At 37.1% G+C, this 19,160-nt stretch overlaps 1 protein-coding gene across 2 annotated transcripts in view; it reads left to right on the top strand.

Annotated features, from left to right (window-relative positions):
- DPY19L3 (dpy-19 like C-mannosyltransferase 3) overlaps positions 1–19,160 on the top strand; it is a 70,850-nt gene that overhangs the window by 26,908 nt on the left and 24,782 nt on the right. For both annotated transcript variants that reach the window (XM_079908166.1, XM_079908167.1), the window contains 5 exons: positions 5,300–5,421; positions 6,161–6,306; positions 8,274–8,397; positions 8,937–9,071; positions 18,645–18,776. In XM_079908166.1, coding sequence (XP_079764292.1) covers positions 5,300–5,421; positions 6,161–6,306; positions 8,274–8,397; positions 8,937–9,071; positions 18,645–18,776 — 659 coding nt within the window. The remainder of the gene's footprint in view (positions 1–5,299; positions 5,422–6,160; positions 6,307–8,273; positions 8,398–8,936; positions 9,072–18,644; positions 18,777–19,160) is intronic.

Here is a 19,160-nt window from a genome sequence, read left to right on the forward strand (position 1 = left end):
CCAGCTGAGGTCAAATAAGGTGATGCAGTGCTTTCGTGTTTCAGCTCAGACTACAGAGTCCTTTTCACAATCTGTTTAGTGCCATGTGTTTTTTGCATTTTTGTGGTTTTCGTTGGTGATTTTCCTGTTTAAAGTGGCCCACAAGCATAGTGCTGCAGTGCTGTCTAGTTTTCCTAAGTGCGAGAAGACTATGGTGAAGGCATACAGAGAAAATAACGTGTGTTAGATGAGCTTTGTTCAGGTGTGAGTTAGAGTGCTGTCGGCCATGAGTTAAATGTTAATGAAACAACAATATATACTAAAGGTGTCTTTAGACAAAAACTCATATAAATCAAGGTCATGTGTTGATCAGTTGATGAAAATGCATGACCAGAAGCTTGTAGGAAAGTAACCCTGTATTTCCTCCTCATTCAGTATTGCTAATACAGTTTTCATTGCAATTTTATAGAACATAACTGTGGTGAGTAATGAGAATCAGCTGTACTTACAAGTTCTCAAAATTATGAGTTGCCTCTCTAGCATTCCCCAAAGCAGGGGTTCTTATTGAAGGGCAGTTGTGTCCCTGGGGGACATCTGGAATGTCCAGAGATGGTTTTGATTGTTACACTTTACAGGGGAGAGGGTGAGTGTGCTACTGGAATTTAGTGAGTAGAGGGCAGAGATGCTGCTAAACATCCTGTGGTGCTCAGGACAGAAGAAGTATCGGGACCAAAATGTCAAAATACTGGTAGTGTTGAAGTTGAAAACCTCTGCTCTAAAGGTGAATAATGAGTATTTTCTTTCTAATCACTATGAACTCAGTGGTTGATCTGTTTCAATTCATTTAGTTATTTGTTAAGATTATTCTTTTAGAAACTTTCAAACATATAAAAAGGTAGAGAAAATCCTCTAATGGATTTGCACTCAAGTATCACTCAATTACAGTGGTTACCAGTTTATGACCAATCTTGTTTCCTCTCTACCCCCATCCTCAACCTGGATAATTTTGGAGTAACTCCAAGACATCATATTGCTTCATCTGTAAATATATCAGTATAATTTTCTAAAGAATGGCAATTCCCTTTTTTTTTTTTTTTTTTTTTTGCGGTACGCGGGCCTCTCACTGCTGTGGCCTCTCTCGTTGCGGAGCACAGGCTCCGGACGCGCAGGCTCAGCGGCCATGGCTTACGGACCCAGCCGCTCCTCAGCATGCGGGATCCTCCCGGACTGGGGCACGAACCCGTGTCCCCTGCATCGGCAGGCGGACTCTCAACCACTGCGCCACCAGGGAAGCCCATCCCTTTTATAAACATAACCAAGTTGTCATTATCACAATTAAGAAATTACTTAATATCAAATATCTACTCAATATTCTCATTTTCCTCTTGTCTTACAGATTTTTAATGTAGTTTTGAAATCCAAATAAAGCTCATACATTGCAGTCTTTCGCTATGTCTTTGTTTCTTTTAAGCTATGGATTTCTCACCATCTTTTTTTTCTTGTAATTCTTCACTGGAAACACTGATTGCTTTGTCTGAGTTTTCCACTTTCTGGATTTTGGTGGAGCCCCAGTGGTGCCATTCAGTGTTTCTCTGTTGTCTGAATTTCCTCGTAATTGGCAGTTAGATCTAGAGGCTTGCTCAGATTTAGGTTCTGCTTTTTAGCAAGAATACTTCCTAGATGGTGTTGTCCACTTCCACATCAGGGGGTGCATAATGTGCAGCTCATTCTTTTGGAGTTTAGACTGGGCCATCCATTATTAAGTTCTTAGTTAGCCTTTCACCTAGGTTTATCACCATTGATGATCATTACTTAAATCTGTTCATTACATAAGGACTATAGCATGGTGATATTCTGATTCTGTAATTCCTTCCATCATTATCAGATGGACTTCCTCTCTAAATAAAAACGTTTTCTCATCAACTATTTGGCAACCCAGAATGTCAGTTCCTAAAGGAAAGGTGGGATAAGTATTGCTCCTTTCCCTTTGTTTTAGAATGGGTTACCTCTCTAGCATCCCCTAAAGGTTTGCTTTTTAAATATTATCATAAACACATGGATTTCTAACATATTTCATGCATTTCAATCTTTTGCATTATTCTTCTTATAACAAGTTGTCCAGTTTTTGGCCAGTGGGATGCCCTTCAAATCAGCTGCTGTCTTTTTTTTTTTTTTTTTTTTTTTGGCTGCATTGGGTTTTTCGTTGCTGTGCGGGCTTTCTCTAGTTGTGGCAAGCTGGGGCTACTCTTCATTGTGGTGCACAGGCTTCTCATTGCGGTGGCTTGTCTCGTTGCGGAGCACAGGTTCTAGGCATGCAGGCTTCAGTAGTTGTGGCACACAGGCTCAGTAGTTGTGGCTTGTGGGCTCTAGAGCACAGACTCAGTAGTTGTGGCACCTGGGCTTAGTTGCTCTGCGGCATGTGGGATCTTCCCGGACCAGGGCTTGAACCCTTCTCCTCTGCATTGGCAGGTGGATTCTTAACCACCAACTGCTGTCTTTTTGACATGACTCCAGTAGCCTTTGAAAACTCCTTTGGCATGACAAGATGTTTCAAGCCCATTTTGTGTATTTCCTACCCATGACCTAGAATCAGCTGTTTCTCCAAGGAGCCCCAGTTCTCTTTAGTGGCTATTTAGAGACCACAGTCTGGGTACTAGAGGCACTTATTGCTACTAGTTTGGTCCTTATTTCCAGACCTTTAGTGAGCAGAGTAGGAAATGTAATTTTTTTTTTCCTAAAAGAAAATATGAATAGAGCTATTTTTAGTTCAAAATTAGGATAACAAGGTTTTTACTTTTTTGACTTTATATTTGTATCTTGTTTTCTTTAAGCTGAAAATTTTGGCTTCTATGACATTATCACTTATTTGTTTTATGCTGCTATGTAGAATACTTTCAGTGTAGCAATGATAATATTGCTACTAACAGTATGATTGCCTGAAAACAGTTCAAGCTGTCTTTGTAATTCTTTTTGTCCTTAGGATGTAGCCTACTAGGAATTTACAGTCATATTCCTCTATTCCCAAGAACACTGGAAAGAGTTCTTTTTATGTGACCAAGCTACCAACTCAGTAGGTTTCTTTGTTTTATCTTGCTTTTGGTTTTCAGTGATTGCTTTGTTAAAAAATTTTATATATTTTTTATACTTATTAAAAAAATGTTTACATGGTTCCAAAGTCAAAACTATAAAACAGGGAGCATTCAGGGAAGTCCACCTCCATCCCTGTAACCTCCACCCTGTTTCTTTCCTCACTCTTTAGGTAACTATTTGTATTAGTTTTTGGTTTATTCTTCTACCGTTAGTATTTTCAATATAAGCAAATACTTTATATATTCATATTTTCCCTTTTATTACAGAAAAAACCCTGCTTACTGTATACACTGTCCTCTATTTTGCTTTTTTCACTTGACTGAAATCTTGATCACTCTATAGTAGAGTATCATGATATTCCTTATTTATTTACTTACTTATTTTCTTGCAGTTGCATAGTACTCCTTGGTGTGGGTAACCATAACTTTATTCAGGTAGCCTTCTTGTCTTTGTCTACTCGGGCTGCCATAACAAACTAACATTGACTGGGTGGCTTAAAAAAACAGAAATTTATTTTCTCACAGTTCCAAAGGCTGGAAGTCTAAGATCAGGGTACCAGCACAGCTGGGTTCTGGTGAGGACTCTCTTGGCTTGTTGCTGGCCACCTCTCTTTGCATCCTCACATGGAAGACAGAGACAGAAAGCAAGCTCTCCAGTGTCTCTTCTGATAAGAGCACTAATCCCATTATGAGGGTCCCCCTCTTATAACCTTTGTCTCTACCTAATTACCTCCCAAAGGCTCATCTTCAATACCATCACATTGGAGGGGGACAGCCTTAGGGCTTCAACATAGGGGGCCATATAAAGTCTCAGTCCATAACACTCCTGTATTAGTCTAGTAGGACTGCCGTAACAAAATAACACCGAGTGGGTAGCTTAAACAGTACAAATTTATTTTCTTTCAGTTCTGGAGGCCAGAAGTCTACGATCAAGGTACTGTCGGGGTTGGTTTCTGGTGAAGCCTCTTTCTGGCTTGTAGATGGCCACCTTCTTGCCATGTCCTTACAAGGCCTTTCCGCTGTGTGTGTGCATAGAGGGAGGGAGAGAGCCCTCTCTTGTTGGTTCCTCTTCTTATATGGACACCATGTCCTATCTGATTAAGGCCCCACCCTATGACCTCACTTAACCTTTTTACCTCCTTGTAGACCCTATCCAAATACAGACACATTGGGGTTAGGGCTTCAACATAGGAATTTGGGGGGACACATTTCATTCCAAAACACCTCCTGTTGATGGACTTTGGCATTGTTTCTGATCTTTTGCTTTTACAGATGGCACTGCAGGAATGACCTTGTACCTATGTCATTTTGTCTTTTTGCCAGTCTGTCTTTGGAATCTGTTCCTAGACATGGGCTTCCTGGATCAAAGAGTAAATGCACATGTAATTTTGCTAGGTGTTGCCAAATTGTCTTCCATAGGGATTATACCATTTTGCATTCCCAACTACAGTGTATGAAAGAGCCTTACAGCCTCACTAACAGAGTATATTGTCAAACTTCTTGATTTTTTCCAAGCTGCTAGGTGAGAAACGATATCTTAGTGTAGTTTTAATTTGCTATTCTAGTAGGAGTGAGGTTGAGCATCTTTTCAGATGTGTAAGGACTGTGTGCATGTTTTCTTCTGTGAACTGTTCATACCTTCTGTTAATTAGTTGGCTTGGTTACAGTAGCAAATGACCTCAATATAACAATGGAATTCTGTAACAACAGATTTATTTCTCACTCTCATTATCCAGCCCCTATGTGGAACATACTGTTACCACTGCAGAGGGAAAGGGCAAGATTGCTGGTGGAAGCATGCATTGTCTCTTAAAGATTCTGCTCAGATGTGACCTGTGTCACATCCACTCACCTGCCATTGGTCAGAGCAAGTCAAATGGCCAAACCCATCCCTGGGGGTGGGAGGGAGGCTTCATATACTCTCCCAAAGGAGGTACTACAGGTCTTATGGCAGGAAGGCAGAGCAGGGAAATAGAAAATCCTCTTGCCCAAATTTCTGTAGAAGAATCATACGGTTCTTCTATTACATCACAGAAGTTATAATTTACCTATGTTTGTGTAAACATTTAAATAATGTCCATCTATTATATGGTGTGCTTTTCATGGATAGGACTATTATATCCGCAACACCTAGCACATTCTCTGGCATATACTAAAGAATCTATGAATAGTTTTGAATGAATAATTTAATTATAATTATCTTTTACTGAATTTTCAAATATCAATCTTAGGTTTTCATGGCTTAATATATGATAACAAAACCGAATCTATGAGGACAATTAACCTCCTTCAACGAATGAATATTTACCAAGAGGTTTTTCTCAGTATTTTATATAGAGTTCTACCCATACAGGTATGTTGTGTTCTGTGACATTGAATTTAATATTAGATGAAAGTCAAAGTCTGACATTTTAAGTTGAATGTTTCACATATGTTTTTCTGATCTTCAACTGGCTTGGTATAAAAACAGTAGTATCCTAATTTTCTCCACACATATTGTGAATTTTGCTTTTTATTTATATTTTATAAGATATTTTTACATATAGATGCTTCCAGGCTTAAAGTATGCAGTCTAGAAGCTGATAAATATTTTCATTTGGAAACATGTGATCACTCCTCATTTATCTTTGAAATAAAAAAACAACAACCTGGAGAGTTAGCAAATCACAGTGACCACTTCTCATGTGAATAAGGTAATACTGGATGAAGTTAGCTGTAAAACTCGTCTAAAGAATGAAACTAGGGACTTCCCTGGTGGTCCAGTGGTGAGGACTCCGCGCTCCCAATGCAGGGGGCCTGGGGTCAGGGTACTAGATCCCACGTGCCGAAACTAAGACCCAGGGCAGCCAAATAAATAAATAAATACTTAAAAAAAAAAAAATGAAGCCAGAATCCTCAAGGACTTCCTTTTCTGCTTTTGTATTGAGAAGAAAGGCTGCTAGCACACTTTTACACAGGAAGGAGTGATGTACGCTTATTTCTTGGAATTAATACCAAGCTTCTGAATATTAAATTTCCACTGTCATATTTTGTAAATGGCATGAGAAGGAGTAGGGCTTCTTTAACAGACGTTTTTTATCATTCCCTTACAGAAATATATAGAGCCAGTTTATTTTTATATTTACACCTTATTTGGACTCCAAGCAATTTATGTCACAGCTCTTTACATAACCAGCTGGCTCCTGAGTGGTACGTGGCTGTCAGGACTCTTAGCAGCTTTCTGGTATGTCACAAATAGGTGAGTTGGAATCAGTATTCCCTTCTCCTTTTCTAAGGTATAAGTTAAAATGAAGTCACTTCATTTCCAGTTTAAAGAAGGTTGTTCTGCCACATTTTGTTGGAGTATTTTCTCTTTGGGTTACCTAGTGGAGGTTTTCTTATTTAGTAAGGTAGAAAGTCCTACTTTTATATGTACATCTACAGCTGAGGAACAAAACACTGAATTGTAAGTCAAGAGAATCATCTATAATAATCCCAATTCTATTACCAACTTGCTGTGTGATCAGTATTTCTCCAGCCACAAATCTCATCTCTTAAAAGGTTTATTAATATCTTTATTATCAACCTCAGTAAGATTGTATGCAGCTCATAATTAGCAAAGTATAAAGCACTGTACAAGTGTAAGGAAGTTCTTACATTATTTAATTAATATCTATTAATTTCCAAACCCTGGAGCATTATGAAGTAGCATTTTTAAAAAACATATTCGAGATAAATCGAATTATTGCCTTACCTATTAAAAGCAACACCAATAGTCAGTAGCAGTCTTAAAACTTGAACATGAATTCTGATGTTGATTTTATGTTGTAATCCTCAACAAATTACTTTTTATTATAACCTTACTGAGTGCTTACTATATGCCAAGCACTTTACATCATACTTTATATGTATGATTTTAACAAACCTGTAGAGTGGGTACTATTATTATTACTATTTTGTTTTATTTTATTTTGTGTGTGTGTGTGTGTGTGTGGTATGCGGGCCTCTCACTGTTGTGGCCTCTCCCGTTGCGGAGCACAGGCTCCGGACGCGCAGACTCAGCGGCCGTGGCTCACGGGCCCAGCCGCTCCGCGGCATGTGGGATTCTCCCAGACCTGGGCACGAACCCGTGTCCCCTGCATCGGCAGGCAGACTCTCAACCACTTGCCGCCACCAGGGAAGCCCATTATTACTATTTTAGAAGTGAGGTAATTGAAGCTTAAAAGGTTGTTTTATACATATACATTATATGTATAAATATATAAAAAGGTTATGTGTGCATATGTATATATATATGAGAATATTTATATAGGCATATATATTTATATATAGATAAAGGCACACACACACACACACACACACACACACACACACACACACACACGTGCACACATGGAACTAAGTCTTGGTCAGAATTCAAATGCAGAGTGTGAGACCACTATGTTATGCTGCCTCTTAACATTTTATTTATTTTTTATTTATTTATTTATTTTTTGCGGTACGCGGGCCTCTCCCTGTTGTGGCCTCTCCCGTTGCAGAGCACAGGCTCTGGACGCGCAGGCTCAGCGGCCATGGCTCACGGGCCCAGCCGCTCCGCGGCATGTGGGATCTTCCCGGACCGGGGCACGAACCCACGTCCGCTGCATCGGCAGGCGGACTCTCAACCACTGTGCCACCAGGGAAGTCCACTCTTAACATTTTAATCTAACATATTATTCCTGCTAAGAGTAAATGAAAGTCTATAATTCAGCTATACTTCAACAAAAAATAAATTTTAAAAAAGAATAAATTAAAGTCAAATTTATTGTTTCTATTAAAAGTAAATAAAGACATTTATTGGATTCCTAGTATGTATAGGGATCGTTCTTGGTACTAGGTGTACAAAGTTGAAAACTTAACTACGCTTGCCCTCTGGGGGTTCACATTTTAGGGGAGTCAAGGAGCTTTTAAAAGTTTATTAATCAATGACAAAATTAAGACTCAAGTATAAAGCACTACCAGTTCTACCCCAGTTCTACCACTGCATACCTGTGGACAGGTTAGTTAAATTTTCTCAATGCCAGTTTTATGTTGCAGGCGTGATGATGATGATGATAAAGGCAAATTATTGAGAACCAAGAACCAAAATCTAAACATACTTAACATAATAGTCTTTCACTTTAGGAAATCTTTGAGGTAATGATAGTAAAAATTACTACTTTGGTCCTTTGTGTTTTCCTTGTGCAGAATAGATACCACAAGGGTTGAGTTTACCATCCCACTGAGAGAGAATTGGGCGCTGCCATTCTTTGCAATTCAGATAGCAGCAATTACATATTTCCTGAGACCAAACTTACAGCCCCTTTCTCAAGTAAGTTTTTATAATACTTTGTATATATTTTTAGTTCTCCAATTTTATCTTAGAAGCTTCAGAAAATGTGATGTTCATCGTGTCGAAGTGCATGTTAATAGTTCTTATTCCATGACCAATTTTTTAACTTGAGTTAAATTTTCTTTTTCTAAACCTGTTGCTACTTTGCAAAGAAAATGTTTTCATTTTTGATGTTAAAAATGTACTCTGCATTATCTGCCCTTAAACAGTTATGGCAAACCCACACAAAATTTCTGCAGAACTGTCAGAATTTTTAAGCCATTGCTCTTGAGATGTGATTTGGTGCATTATTGCCTCCATGATAATATGGAGTACACATACCATATGTGAATATTTATATGCAGAGTGTCACGTCAGGCTATTTAGAACTTAAATAACAAATGCAAGAGTTTTCAGAGCAACAGTGCATAGTTTTTCTGTTTGGTTTATAGAGATATTGGCTGCTCTTGAGAACACTTGTCTGAGAGGCTTTTTATTACTAGAGACATGTAAATTATATAAAGATTTTCTTTTTACAGAGGCTGACACTTCTTGCCATTTTCATATCAACTTTTCTCTTTAGTCTAACATGGCAATTTAATCAATTTATGATGCTGATGCAAGCATTAGTGCTGTTCATACTGGACTCCTTGGACATGCTGCCAGCAGTGAAGGTAAGGTTTGCTCTCTTTTCTCAGTTGAGATGGTTGTTGTTTAATGTTTTATATGATAGAATGAGCTCAAAATATGCACATGCTTAATGATAAAGTTGAAGCTGCTTCTTAGCTATAATGTAAATATGCTGTAGTCAGTTGAAGCTGAGTAATTTATGCAGCCTAGTTTGATCATCTTAATTTTTATTCTGCTTATTTTACATTAAAAGATGGATTTATTTCGGGACTTCCCTGGCAGGCCAGTGGTTAAGACTCCACACTTCCACTGCACAGGGCACAGGTTCGATCCCTGGTCGGGGAACAAAGATCCCACATGTGGCGTGACCTTAAAAAAAAGATGGATTTATTTGGAGCACAAATGTCTAAATCAGTTGTCCTTTATAGAGTTGACTTAGATTTTAAAATATAAGATAGCTATTTTAAAATGTATTACTGTGTATTGTCCCACCTTTTTTCCCCCAAGGAAATCAATGGGTGTATAACAGCTTTTCTGTGGTACTTTGTAAAATTTTCATAGTAACATTTACCAGTACGGGATGTGAATCCCTATTGATTGGTCAGAGGTCACATATGAAATAAGGAAATTATAAAGGAAACCATTGTTTGTCTCCCAGTGTGTGCTGCTGTCATTTAACTGTATGGTTTTTGTCATGTGCAGAAATATGTTTTAATGTGTTGTATATGTTTTTAAGTTGCTCATAGTTACTATTCCAAAGTAACAGTAACTTAAATATTTTCCAAGTATAAAATATTATCACCAGGTCTAAGGCAGCAATATAATCTAATAGAGAAGAGTTGTACTCACATATTCCATGTCAAAAGAGATGCAACAATCTTTGGAAACTGACTGAATCTGAATTAGGAAACATTAAAGTCAACCAACACACATATATTATCTATCTACTGAGTCATAATAATAGGATAGGCACTATAGAAAATTCCAACCTGTATAAGACATTGTCCCATCCACAGGGAGTTTGCCATCTAGCTTGGGAAATAAAGATGTCTATACAATTAGAGGGATGTCTGTATATCTATAGATGTCAATTTGTAGTAACAGTAAGTGCCAGAAGTCTAGAAGAGGAGACTTCTTTTTCGGCTAGAAAGGTTTCACAGAAATGAGATTCTAGAGGTGGACCAAAAATGAGGAGACTAGAATTTGGATGGAGTTTGAGACGGGAAGATATGAAGGTAAAATACAGTAAAGAAAGCAGGTGGATAAATGGGAAAAGTATGTGAAAAAGAATGGATACTTCTATGGGTATAACTGAATCACTTTTCTGTATACCTGTAACTAACACATCATTAATCAGCTATACTCCAATATAAAATAAAAATTAAAACTATTTTTAATTAAAAACAGAAAGCAGGTGGATAAGCCAAAGTTAAAATGTGTATATATGTGTGTGGGTGTATAATATATGTGTGTGTATATATATATATGGTATTAGATAATGATAATAGAGCCCACATGCCTCTAAAAGCTGCATGTACAAATGAAGCTGAGTCTGTTGCTGTCTGTTTATATTTGCTTTCCTGTTTTGTAAACTCTTTATGCTTTGTTCATGGAGACTTGCAAGCTAAGGGGAAGAGGTGCCTAGATACCTTTGTATTTCTTCTTGTCATACACTCTTAGGCCAGTTAGTCTCTTCATATGTGATATCACTTTTCCCCCCTTTCTAACAAGTATGTTCAAAAGAACATTGTACATTTTAACATAAAAAATAAATTAATTAATAAATGAAAGAAGAAATAAATAAAAATAAATAATATTGAGCCATTTTGAAAATACATATATAAAACTTTTTTCCTAGTGTATAATTTTTCTGTAGTGTATTTTCACAGTAGGCATCAAAAGCCTAAGAAAACATGTATGTCTTTTCACCAAATTTTGACCTCTTGAAATTTATCCTAAGGAAATAATCAAACATGTTCATTTTAGCTGGACTGTAATAAGAAAAGTCTGGAAATGACCTAAGTCAATAGCAATAGGGTATTGTTAAACAAACATGTCTTAACTATGTAACACAGTGTTAGTTATAAATAACCATTAGTTTTCCTTCTCCCTTTTTTAAAAATAAAACATATGTATAGAGAGAGGAAAGTTTCCAGAAATATATGCATTAAAGTATTAGTAGTCAGCTATGTGATTGATGCTCTTATTTTCTTTTTGTTCTTTACATCTCTTGAATATTTCTGTAATGAACATCTGTTTCTTTTTCTTTTTTAAAAAATTGGAAAACAGGATAAAAGGTACTATTTTGGCACAGACAAAAAACTAAAGAATAATACAGCTAATTTATTTCATATTCAGTTCTAAGCTTCGTTGAACTTTTATATTTGAAACTCTGTTGGCGTTAGAAGTAGTTAAAACTATCAGAATTAAAGGAGGAACAGTATTATAATGAAAGGATCCTGGGTTATAATACCAAGTTGCTACTATCAACTCTGAAGATAACTAGCTCTTTAAACTTTGTCAAGTGATATAACTTCTTGGAGTGGAATCACTGATCTCTAATCATATTGAATGGGAAAGAGTCAGAATAATTGATATAGAAAAAAGTAATACAAATTCAGAGCCTGATGTGGTGACAAGAAGCAATATCTTTTTCAGTACACATCATCTTCTTTTCATGGATGATGGAAAATCTCTTACCATCAAAAGATCAAGTTTTCAGTGAGAAATGTGTACAGGGTTTTAAAATGTAAAACAGAACAGTAAATGTTATTACTAAGCATATAATTCTGTTCGATTAAAGACTAAGAATGTGGAGACTACCTGTTGTGAAAACAAAACACATTAGTGATCAATGCCTAAGAGGCAATTTTAAAGTACTCCGTATGGTTCCAGACAAAATGAAGGAAACGCACTTCTTATTCTTCCTACTAAGTACAATTAAAAGCCCTAGACAGTATGTAAAAAACAAATATAAGAAAATTTTGAGAGGTGGAGAAAAGAAAGTAGACTACACCTAGAGACCTCGAAACCAGAGGAAGAATATGGCAGTGAGTTCACTGGGTTTTCTTTTTGCTGCATATATCTCAGACTAGGTACTGGAAAAGTCAGCAATCAGGAGAAACCAATGGACTCAAACCAAAAAAGCCCCAAGAAGAGCCAAAAGGACAAGAAAGGGTGAAGCATGAATGCCACATGGAGAACCTTCAACTTCAACCTATTGGTAATGAGACAGCCCTCCCCATCCCTGCCGGGATGGTGTCAGCAGAGAGCCTAAACTTTCATCTTCACCCAGCAGTAATGAGACACCCCTTTCTTCTGCCCCTCAAAAGTCAGTGGAGGTCAAATGTCCAGGTCACCCTGGACATCCAAACCCATCTGGAAATAATGAGGCAGTGTCCCTCTTTCCTCAGTGGCATGACACTGGCATGGTGTCAGAGGAGAAGAAGAAGATTTACATAAGATTTTACATAAGAAGATTTACATAAGATTCAGAGTTCCATAACATAATACAATACAATTGAAGATCATTTGTTAAACTAAGAACCAGGAAAATCTCTTGAATGAACAGAGACCATCAGCAGGTGCCAAAACCAAGGCACACAAAAGTTGAATTACCTGACAAGGAATTTAAAGCAGCTATCATAAAAATTCTCATTGAGCAATTACAAACACACTTAAAACAAATGAAAAATAGGAACTCTTAACAGAGATTTAGAAGATAAAAAGAAGAAATGGAAATTTTAGAACTGAAAAATTCCAATAATGAAAATAAAAACCTCAATAGATGGGCTTCCCTGGTGGCACAGTGGTTAAGAATCCGCCTACCAATGCAGGGGACATGGGTTCAATCCCTGGTCCAGGAAGATCCCACATGCTGCGGAGCAGCAAAGCCTGTGCGCCACAACTACTGAGCCTGCACTCTAGAGCCCGCGAGCCACAACTACTGAAGCCCACATGCCTAGAGCCCGTGCTCCACAACGAGAAAAGCCATTGCAGTGAGAAGCCCACAGACTGCAGTGAAGAGTAGCCCCCGCTTGCCTCAATTAGAGAAAGCCCGCACACAGCAACGAAGACCCAATTCAGCCAAAAAAATAAACAAATTAATTAAAATAAATAAATTTTTTAAAACCCAAAAACTCAGTAGATGGACTCAACAGTAGACTGGAATGGTCAGAGGAAAGAATCAGTGAACTTGAAGACAGGACAATTTAGAAATGAACTAATTTGAACAAGAAAATAGACTGGAAAAAAATGAACAGAGCTTCAGAGACCTATGGGACCGTAACAAGAAGTCTAATTCGTATAATCAGAACCCCAAAAGGAGAGAAAGAGAGTGAGGCTGGAAAAAGTATTTGAAAAAAATACTTTTTGAAGGAATGTCAAAAACTTCCCAAATTTGTCAAAACCTACAGAATCAAGAAGCTGAGCTAATGTCAAATAGGGTAAACCCAAATAAACCAATGCCAAGATACATCATAATCAAACTTCTGGAGAATAAAGATAAAGAAAAAAATCTTGAAAGCAGTCAGAGAAAAGTGATACCTATAGGGGAAAACCAGTTTGAACGACAGTCGGTTTCTCATCAGAAACCATGGTGCTGAAAGAATAGAATGGTCAACCCAGAATTCTATAGCCAGCAAAAATATCTTTCAGGAAAGAAAGGGAAAGCAAAACATTCTCAGATGAAGGAAAACTAACAGAATTTGTTACCTATGGACCTATTGTTAAAAAAAAAATGGCTAAATGAAGTTCTTGAAATAGAAGGAAATGATAAAAGAAGAAATGTTGGGACATCAGGAAGAGAGAAAAGGCAATTAAAAGTAAAAATATGAATAAATATAATAAACTTCCTCTCTCATCTTGAGTGTTCTAAATTATGTTTGATAGCCGAAGCAAAAATAATAATATGGTCTTATGGTTCTCAATGTATGTAGAGGAAATATTTATGACAGTTGTAAATGAGAAAAGTAAAGGGACTTAAATTGAGGTAAAATTTCTACACTTGATTCAAACTGGTAAAATGTCCACACTAGTAGACTGTAATAAGTTATGAATGTATAATGTAATAACCCAGAACAACCACTAAAAATCTGTACACAGAGATACATTCAAAAATACTATAAATAAGTAAAAATGGAATTCTAAGAATATTCAAGTTACCCACAGGAAGGCAGAAAAGAAAACAGAAATGGAAAACGGAGTGAACAAACAGCAAATGATAAAATGGCAGATTTAAGACCTATCATATCAATAATAACACATATATACAATAGAATATTACTCAGCCATAAAAAGAAATGAAATTGAGTTATTTGTAATGAGGTGGATGGACCTAAAGTGTGTCATACAGAGTGAAGTAAGTCAGAAAGAGAAAAACAAATACCATATGCTAACACATATATATGGAATCTAAAAAAGAAAAATGTTCTCAAGAACCTAGGGGCAGGACAGGAATAAAGACGCAGACATAGAGAATGGACTTGAGGACATGGGGTGGGGGAAGGGTAAGCTGGGACGAAGTAAGAGAGTGGCATTGACATATATACACTACCAAATGTAAAATAGATAGCTAGTGGGAAGCAGCTGCATGGCACAGGGAGATCAGCTCAGTGCTTTGTGACCACCTAGAGGGGTGGGATAAGTAGGGTGGGAGGGAGATGCAAGAAAGAGGGAGGGGATATGTGGATATATGTATGCACATAGCTGATTCACTTTGTTATACAGCAGAAACTAACACAACGCTGTAAAGCAATTATACTCCAATAAAGATGTTAAAAAAAATTACATTAAAGGTAAATGATCTAAATACAACTATTTAAAGACAGAGATGGGTTAGAATAGATTAAAAAAGCACAACCCAATTGTTTTCTACAAGGAACTCACTTCAAACAAACAGTATAGGTAGATTGAAAATAAAAGGGTAGGAAAAGATACACCATGCAAATATTAATCAAAAGAAAGTAGGAGTGGCTATATTAATATCAGGTAATGTAGGCATGAGAGCAAAGAAAATTACCAGAATAGTATATACTAATAAAAGTATTAATCCACCAAGAAGACATAGCAATCCTAAATGTACATGTACTAACCAACAGTGCCACAGTATATGTGAAGCAAAAACTGACAGAACAGAAAGGAGAAACAGACAAACCCAAAAAGAGTTGAGGACTTCAGCACCCCTCTCTCTCAACAATTGAGAACCAGACAGAAATCGTTAAGGATATAGAACTCAACAACACCATCAACTAACAGGATCTAACCAACATTTATAGAACATTCCACCCAACAACAGCAGAATACCCAATGGATTGAACCAATGGATTCAAACTAGAAATCAACAAAAAGATAAGGAAATTTCCAATATTTGGAAACTAAGCAGCACACTTCTAAATAATCTATGGGTCAAAGAGGAAGCCTTGAGGAAACACTGAACTCAGTGACAACAAAAATGCAACATATCAAACCTTGTGTGGTGCAGCTAAAGCAGCACTAAGAGGGAAATGTGTACCACTACACACATTATAAAAGAGGAAAAATCTAAACCATAACCAAGCTCCCACCTTATGAAACTAGGAAAGGAAGAGCACAATAACCCCAACTCAAGCAGAAGGAAGAAAACAATAAAGAAAAGAACAAAAATCAATGAAATTGAAAACATAAAAACAATAGAGAAAATTAGCGAAATAAAAAGCTAGTTCTTTCAAAAGATCAGTAAAACTACAGACCTTCATAATTCCCTTGGAGCATTAAACATTCAATGTTAGCACACTTTGATACCAAAGTTCTGATTCTCTGTGGCAGTACTTATGTTCTAGCCAGTTAAGAACATAGACTCTAGAACCAACTGCCTCGATTTGAATGAGTTGATATAAGTGAGTCATTTATCATACTCCCTGATATTTTATGAATGTTAAAAAATGTTAACCATGTTTATTTATGAATGATAATGAAGAGCATGAGCATGCCATTGAAGAAAATTTTGATTATTCTGTATAGGAAGAATGTATTATTGCTGCCTTGTTTCTAAACTCTGAACTAATAGAACCTGAGGAGGAACATCAAAAGTACCACTGGAAAAAAAAAAAGTACCACTGATAATCCACAACTTTCTAGTATACAGTACTGCTCAGTATTACATTTCTGGCTGATCACCCAGTGTTTCTCTTGAACCTAGGATATCATTACAGTTGACCCTTAAACAACATGAGTATCACTGCGTGGGTCCACTTATGTGCAGATTTTTTCAATAAATATATACAGTCCTCTGCAGTTGGTTGAATTCATGGATGCAGAAGGCTGACCATGGAACTTGAACATCCAAGGATTTTGTTAATCCACTGTGGGTCCTGAAACCAGTCCCCCACAGATACCAATGGATGACTGTACATTTATAAAACTGTGCAGTCTTGTAACACAGACTGCTCTTTGTTCTCTAAATATTCCTACTTGGTGTAAAAAAAGACTGCCAGCATCAAAAAACATCGTAATCCAAATAAACACAAAAGAAGTTTTATTTTTAAAAAATGTATTCCTGAATGAGTCATTATGCTTAAAGAGTTCCTACAGATTTAATGAGGAAAATATTTACACCCCTATGGAAAAAGGGAGCAAAAGATACAAATACTTCGTAGAAGGAAAAGCATCAAAAGGAATAAAATATGTAGGTATAAATTGAACAAAAGAAGTGCAGACTTATACCCAGAAAACTACAGAACACTGTTGAAAGTTTTAAAGACCTACATAAATTGGAAAGATTTCCCATGTTCATGGATTGGAAGACTTTCTATTGTTAAGGTGGCAGTACTCCCCAAATGGATCTACAAATTGAACATGTTTCCTCTCAGAATCCCAGCTGCAGAAATCGACAAGCTGATCCTAAAATTCATATGGCAACTCAAGGGACCCAGAATAGTGAAAAAGATCATGAAAAAGAACAAAGTTGGAAGACTCACACTTTTCAATTTCACAACTTAACTTCCAAGGTACAGTAATCAAGATAGTGTGATACAAGCAGAAGAATAGACATAAATCAGTGGAATAGAATTGAGAGACCAGAAATAAACAGTCAACTGATTCTCAGCAAGGATGCCAAGATAATCATGGAGAAAGAGTAATCTTTTCAATAAATGGTGCTGTGATGGGACTTCCCTGGTGGCATAGTGATTAAGAATCTGCCTGCCAATGCAGGGGACAGGGGTTCAAGCCCTGCTTCAGGAAGATCCCACATACTGTGGAGCAGCTGAGCCCGTGCACCACAACTACTGAGCCTGCGCTCTAGAGCCCACGAGCCACAACTAAGCCCACGTGCCACAACTACTGAAGCCCCCATGCCTAGAGCCTGTGCTCTGCAACGAGAAGCCACCGCAATGAGAAACCCACGCACCACAACAAAGAGTAGCCCCCACTCGCCGCAACTAGAGAAAGCCCGCGCTCAGCAGTGAAGACCCAATGCGACCAAAAATAAATAAATAAAAATTAAATTAAATTAAAAATTTTTTTTAAAAATTGGAAAACCCCATTTAAAAAAATGGTGCTGTGATAACTGGATATCTATATGCAAAAGAATGAAGTTGGACCCCTTCTTCTTACCATACACAATCATTAGCTCAAACTAGATCATAGACCTGATTTTAAGAACTAAAACTATGAAATGTTTAGAGGAAAAGATAGGAATAAATATTTATGACCTTGGAGTAGCCCAAGCCTTCTTTGATATAACACCCAAAGCACAGGTGACTAAAGAAAAATTAGATGAATTGGACTTCATCAAAGTTAAAAACTTTTGTACCTGGAAGGATACCATCAAGAAAGTGAAAAGATGGGCTTCCCTGATGGCGCAGTGGTTGAGAGTCCGCCTGCCGATGCAGGGGACACGGGTTCGTGCCCCAGTCTGGGAAGATCCCACATGCCGCGGAGCGGCTGGGCCCGTGAGCCATGGCCGCTGAGCCTGCGCGTCCGGAGCCTGTGCTCCGCAACGGGAGAGCCCACAACAGTGAGAGGCCCACGTACAGCAAAAAAATAATAATAATAAAGTGAAGAGACAACTCGCAAAATATGAGACAATATTTGCAAATCATATATCTGAATAAGGATTTCCAGAATATATAAAGAATTCTTACAACTCTTTCAACGTTAAAATATGGACAAAAGATTAGATAGATATTTCTCCAAAGAAGATATATAAATGTTCAATAAGGACCTGAAAAGATGCTCATCATTAGTCATTAGGGAAGATTGGGAAATAATGGAGTACGGTAAAAATACTGATTGTTAGAATACAATAAAATACTATAGGCCATAACTGTAAAGGGATTTAGAAGAAAATTAAAGACTACAAACAGCATTTGCCTATTCCTAGAATATATTTATACCATTGTTTGCTTCCTCTACTTCATATATCCCTGTTCTTCTTAATGTTATAAAGTTTAAAATGTTCTGTAATTAAAAGGTAAATAAAGAGTTACTATCTTCCTTTCTTAGATTGTATTACTTGATGCTAGGTGTGTTTTCTGCATTATTTATAACGAGATGTATCCAACTAGTGACCAACCTGTCCGCATGTGGGAGTCTCTTGATAAAAATCTGTTTAACCATCTAATCCTTGGTTGTTGCAGGTGACATGGCTGTATGGTATACAGCTAACAGGTTTACTCCTTGTCTGCATTCTTCAGTTTTTTAATTCCATGATTCTCGGATCATTGCTTATCAGTTTTAACCTTTCGGTGTTAATTGCAAGAAAACTTCAGGTAGGACTTTTTTTTTTGTCCTTAATCAAAGTAAACTTTTTTTTTTAATTGTGTGGTTGTTTAGACCTTGTTTTCATATAGTATACAAAGGAAAATTTATAACCAAATTCCCACTAAAAAGCAGTAGGGCCATTATTTGCTTTTTTTGAAGTGCATGGTATAGCATTTGTTTTCAGGCTTTCTGATCTGCCATTCCTTTGTTCTGACGTTTATTATTTCTTAGAAAATTGGAATCTTAATTAAATTCAGGATTAGCCAGAGATACTTGTTTGACTGCCATTGGTTTAAAGTTGGAATAAAAGAGAAAAAAATGTTGACTTTTTTCATGTGTGAACTCAAGAGTGAGAAGAACATATTGCTTTGTGGAAATGTGTTTGTCACAGT

Source organism: Stenella coeruleoalba, assembly GCF_951394435.1.
Source record: "Stenella coeruleoalba genome assembly, chromosome: 20".
NCBI classification, from domain to species: domain Eukaryota; kingdom Metazoa; phylum Chordata; class Mammalia; order Artiodactyla; family Delphinidae; genus Stenella; species Stenella coeruleoalba.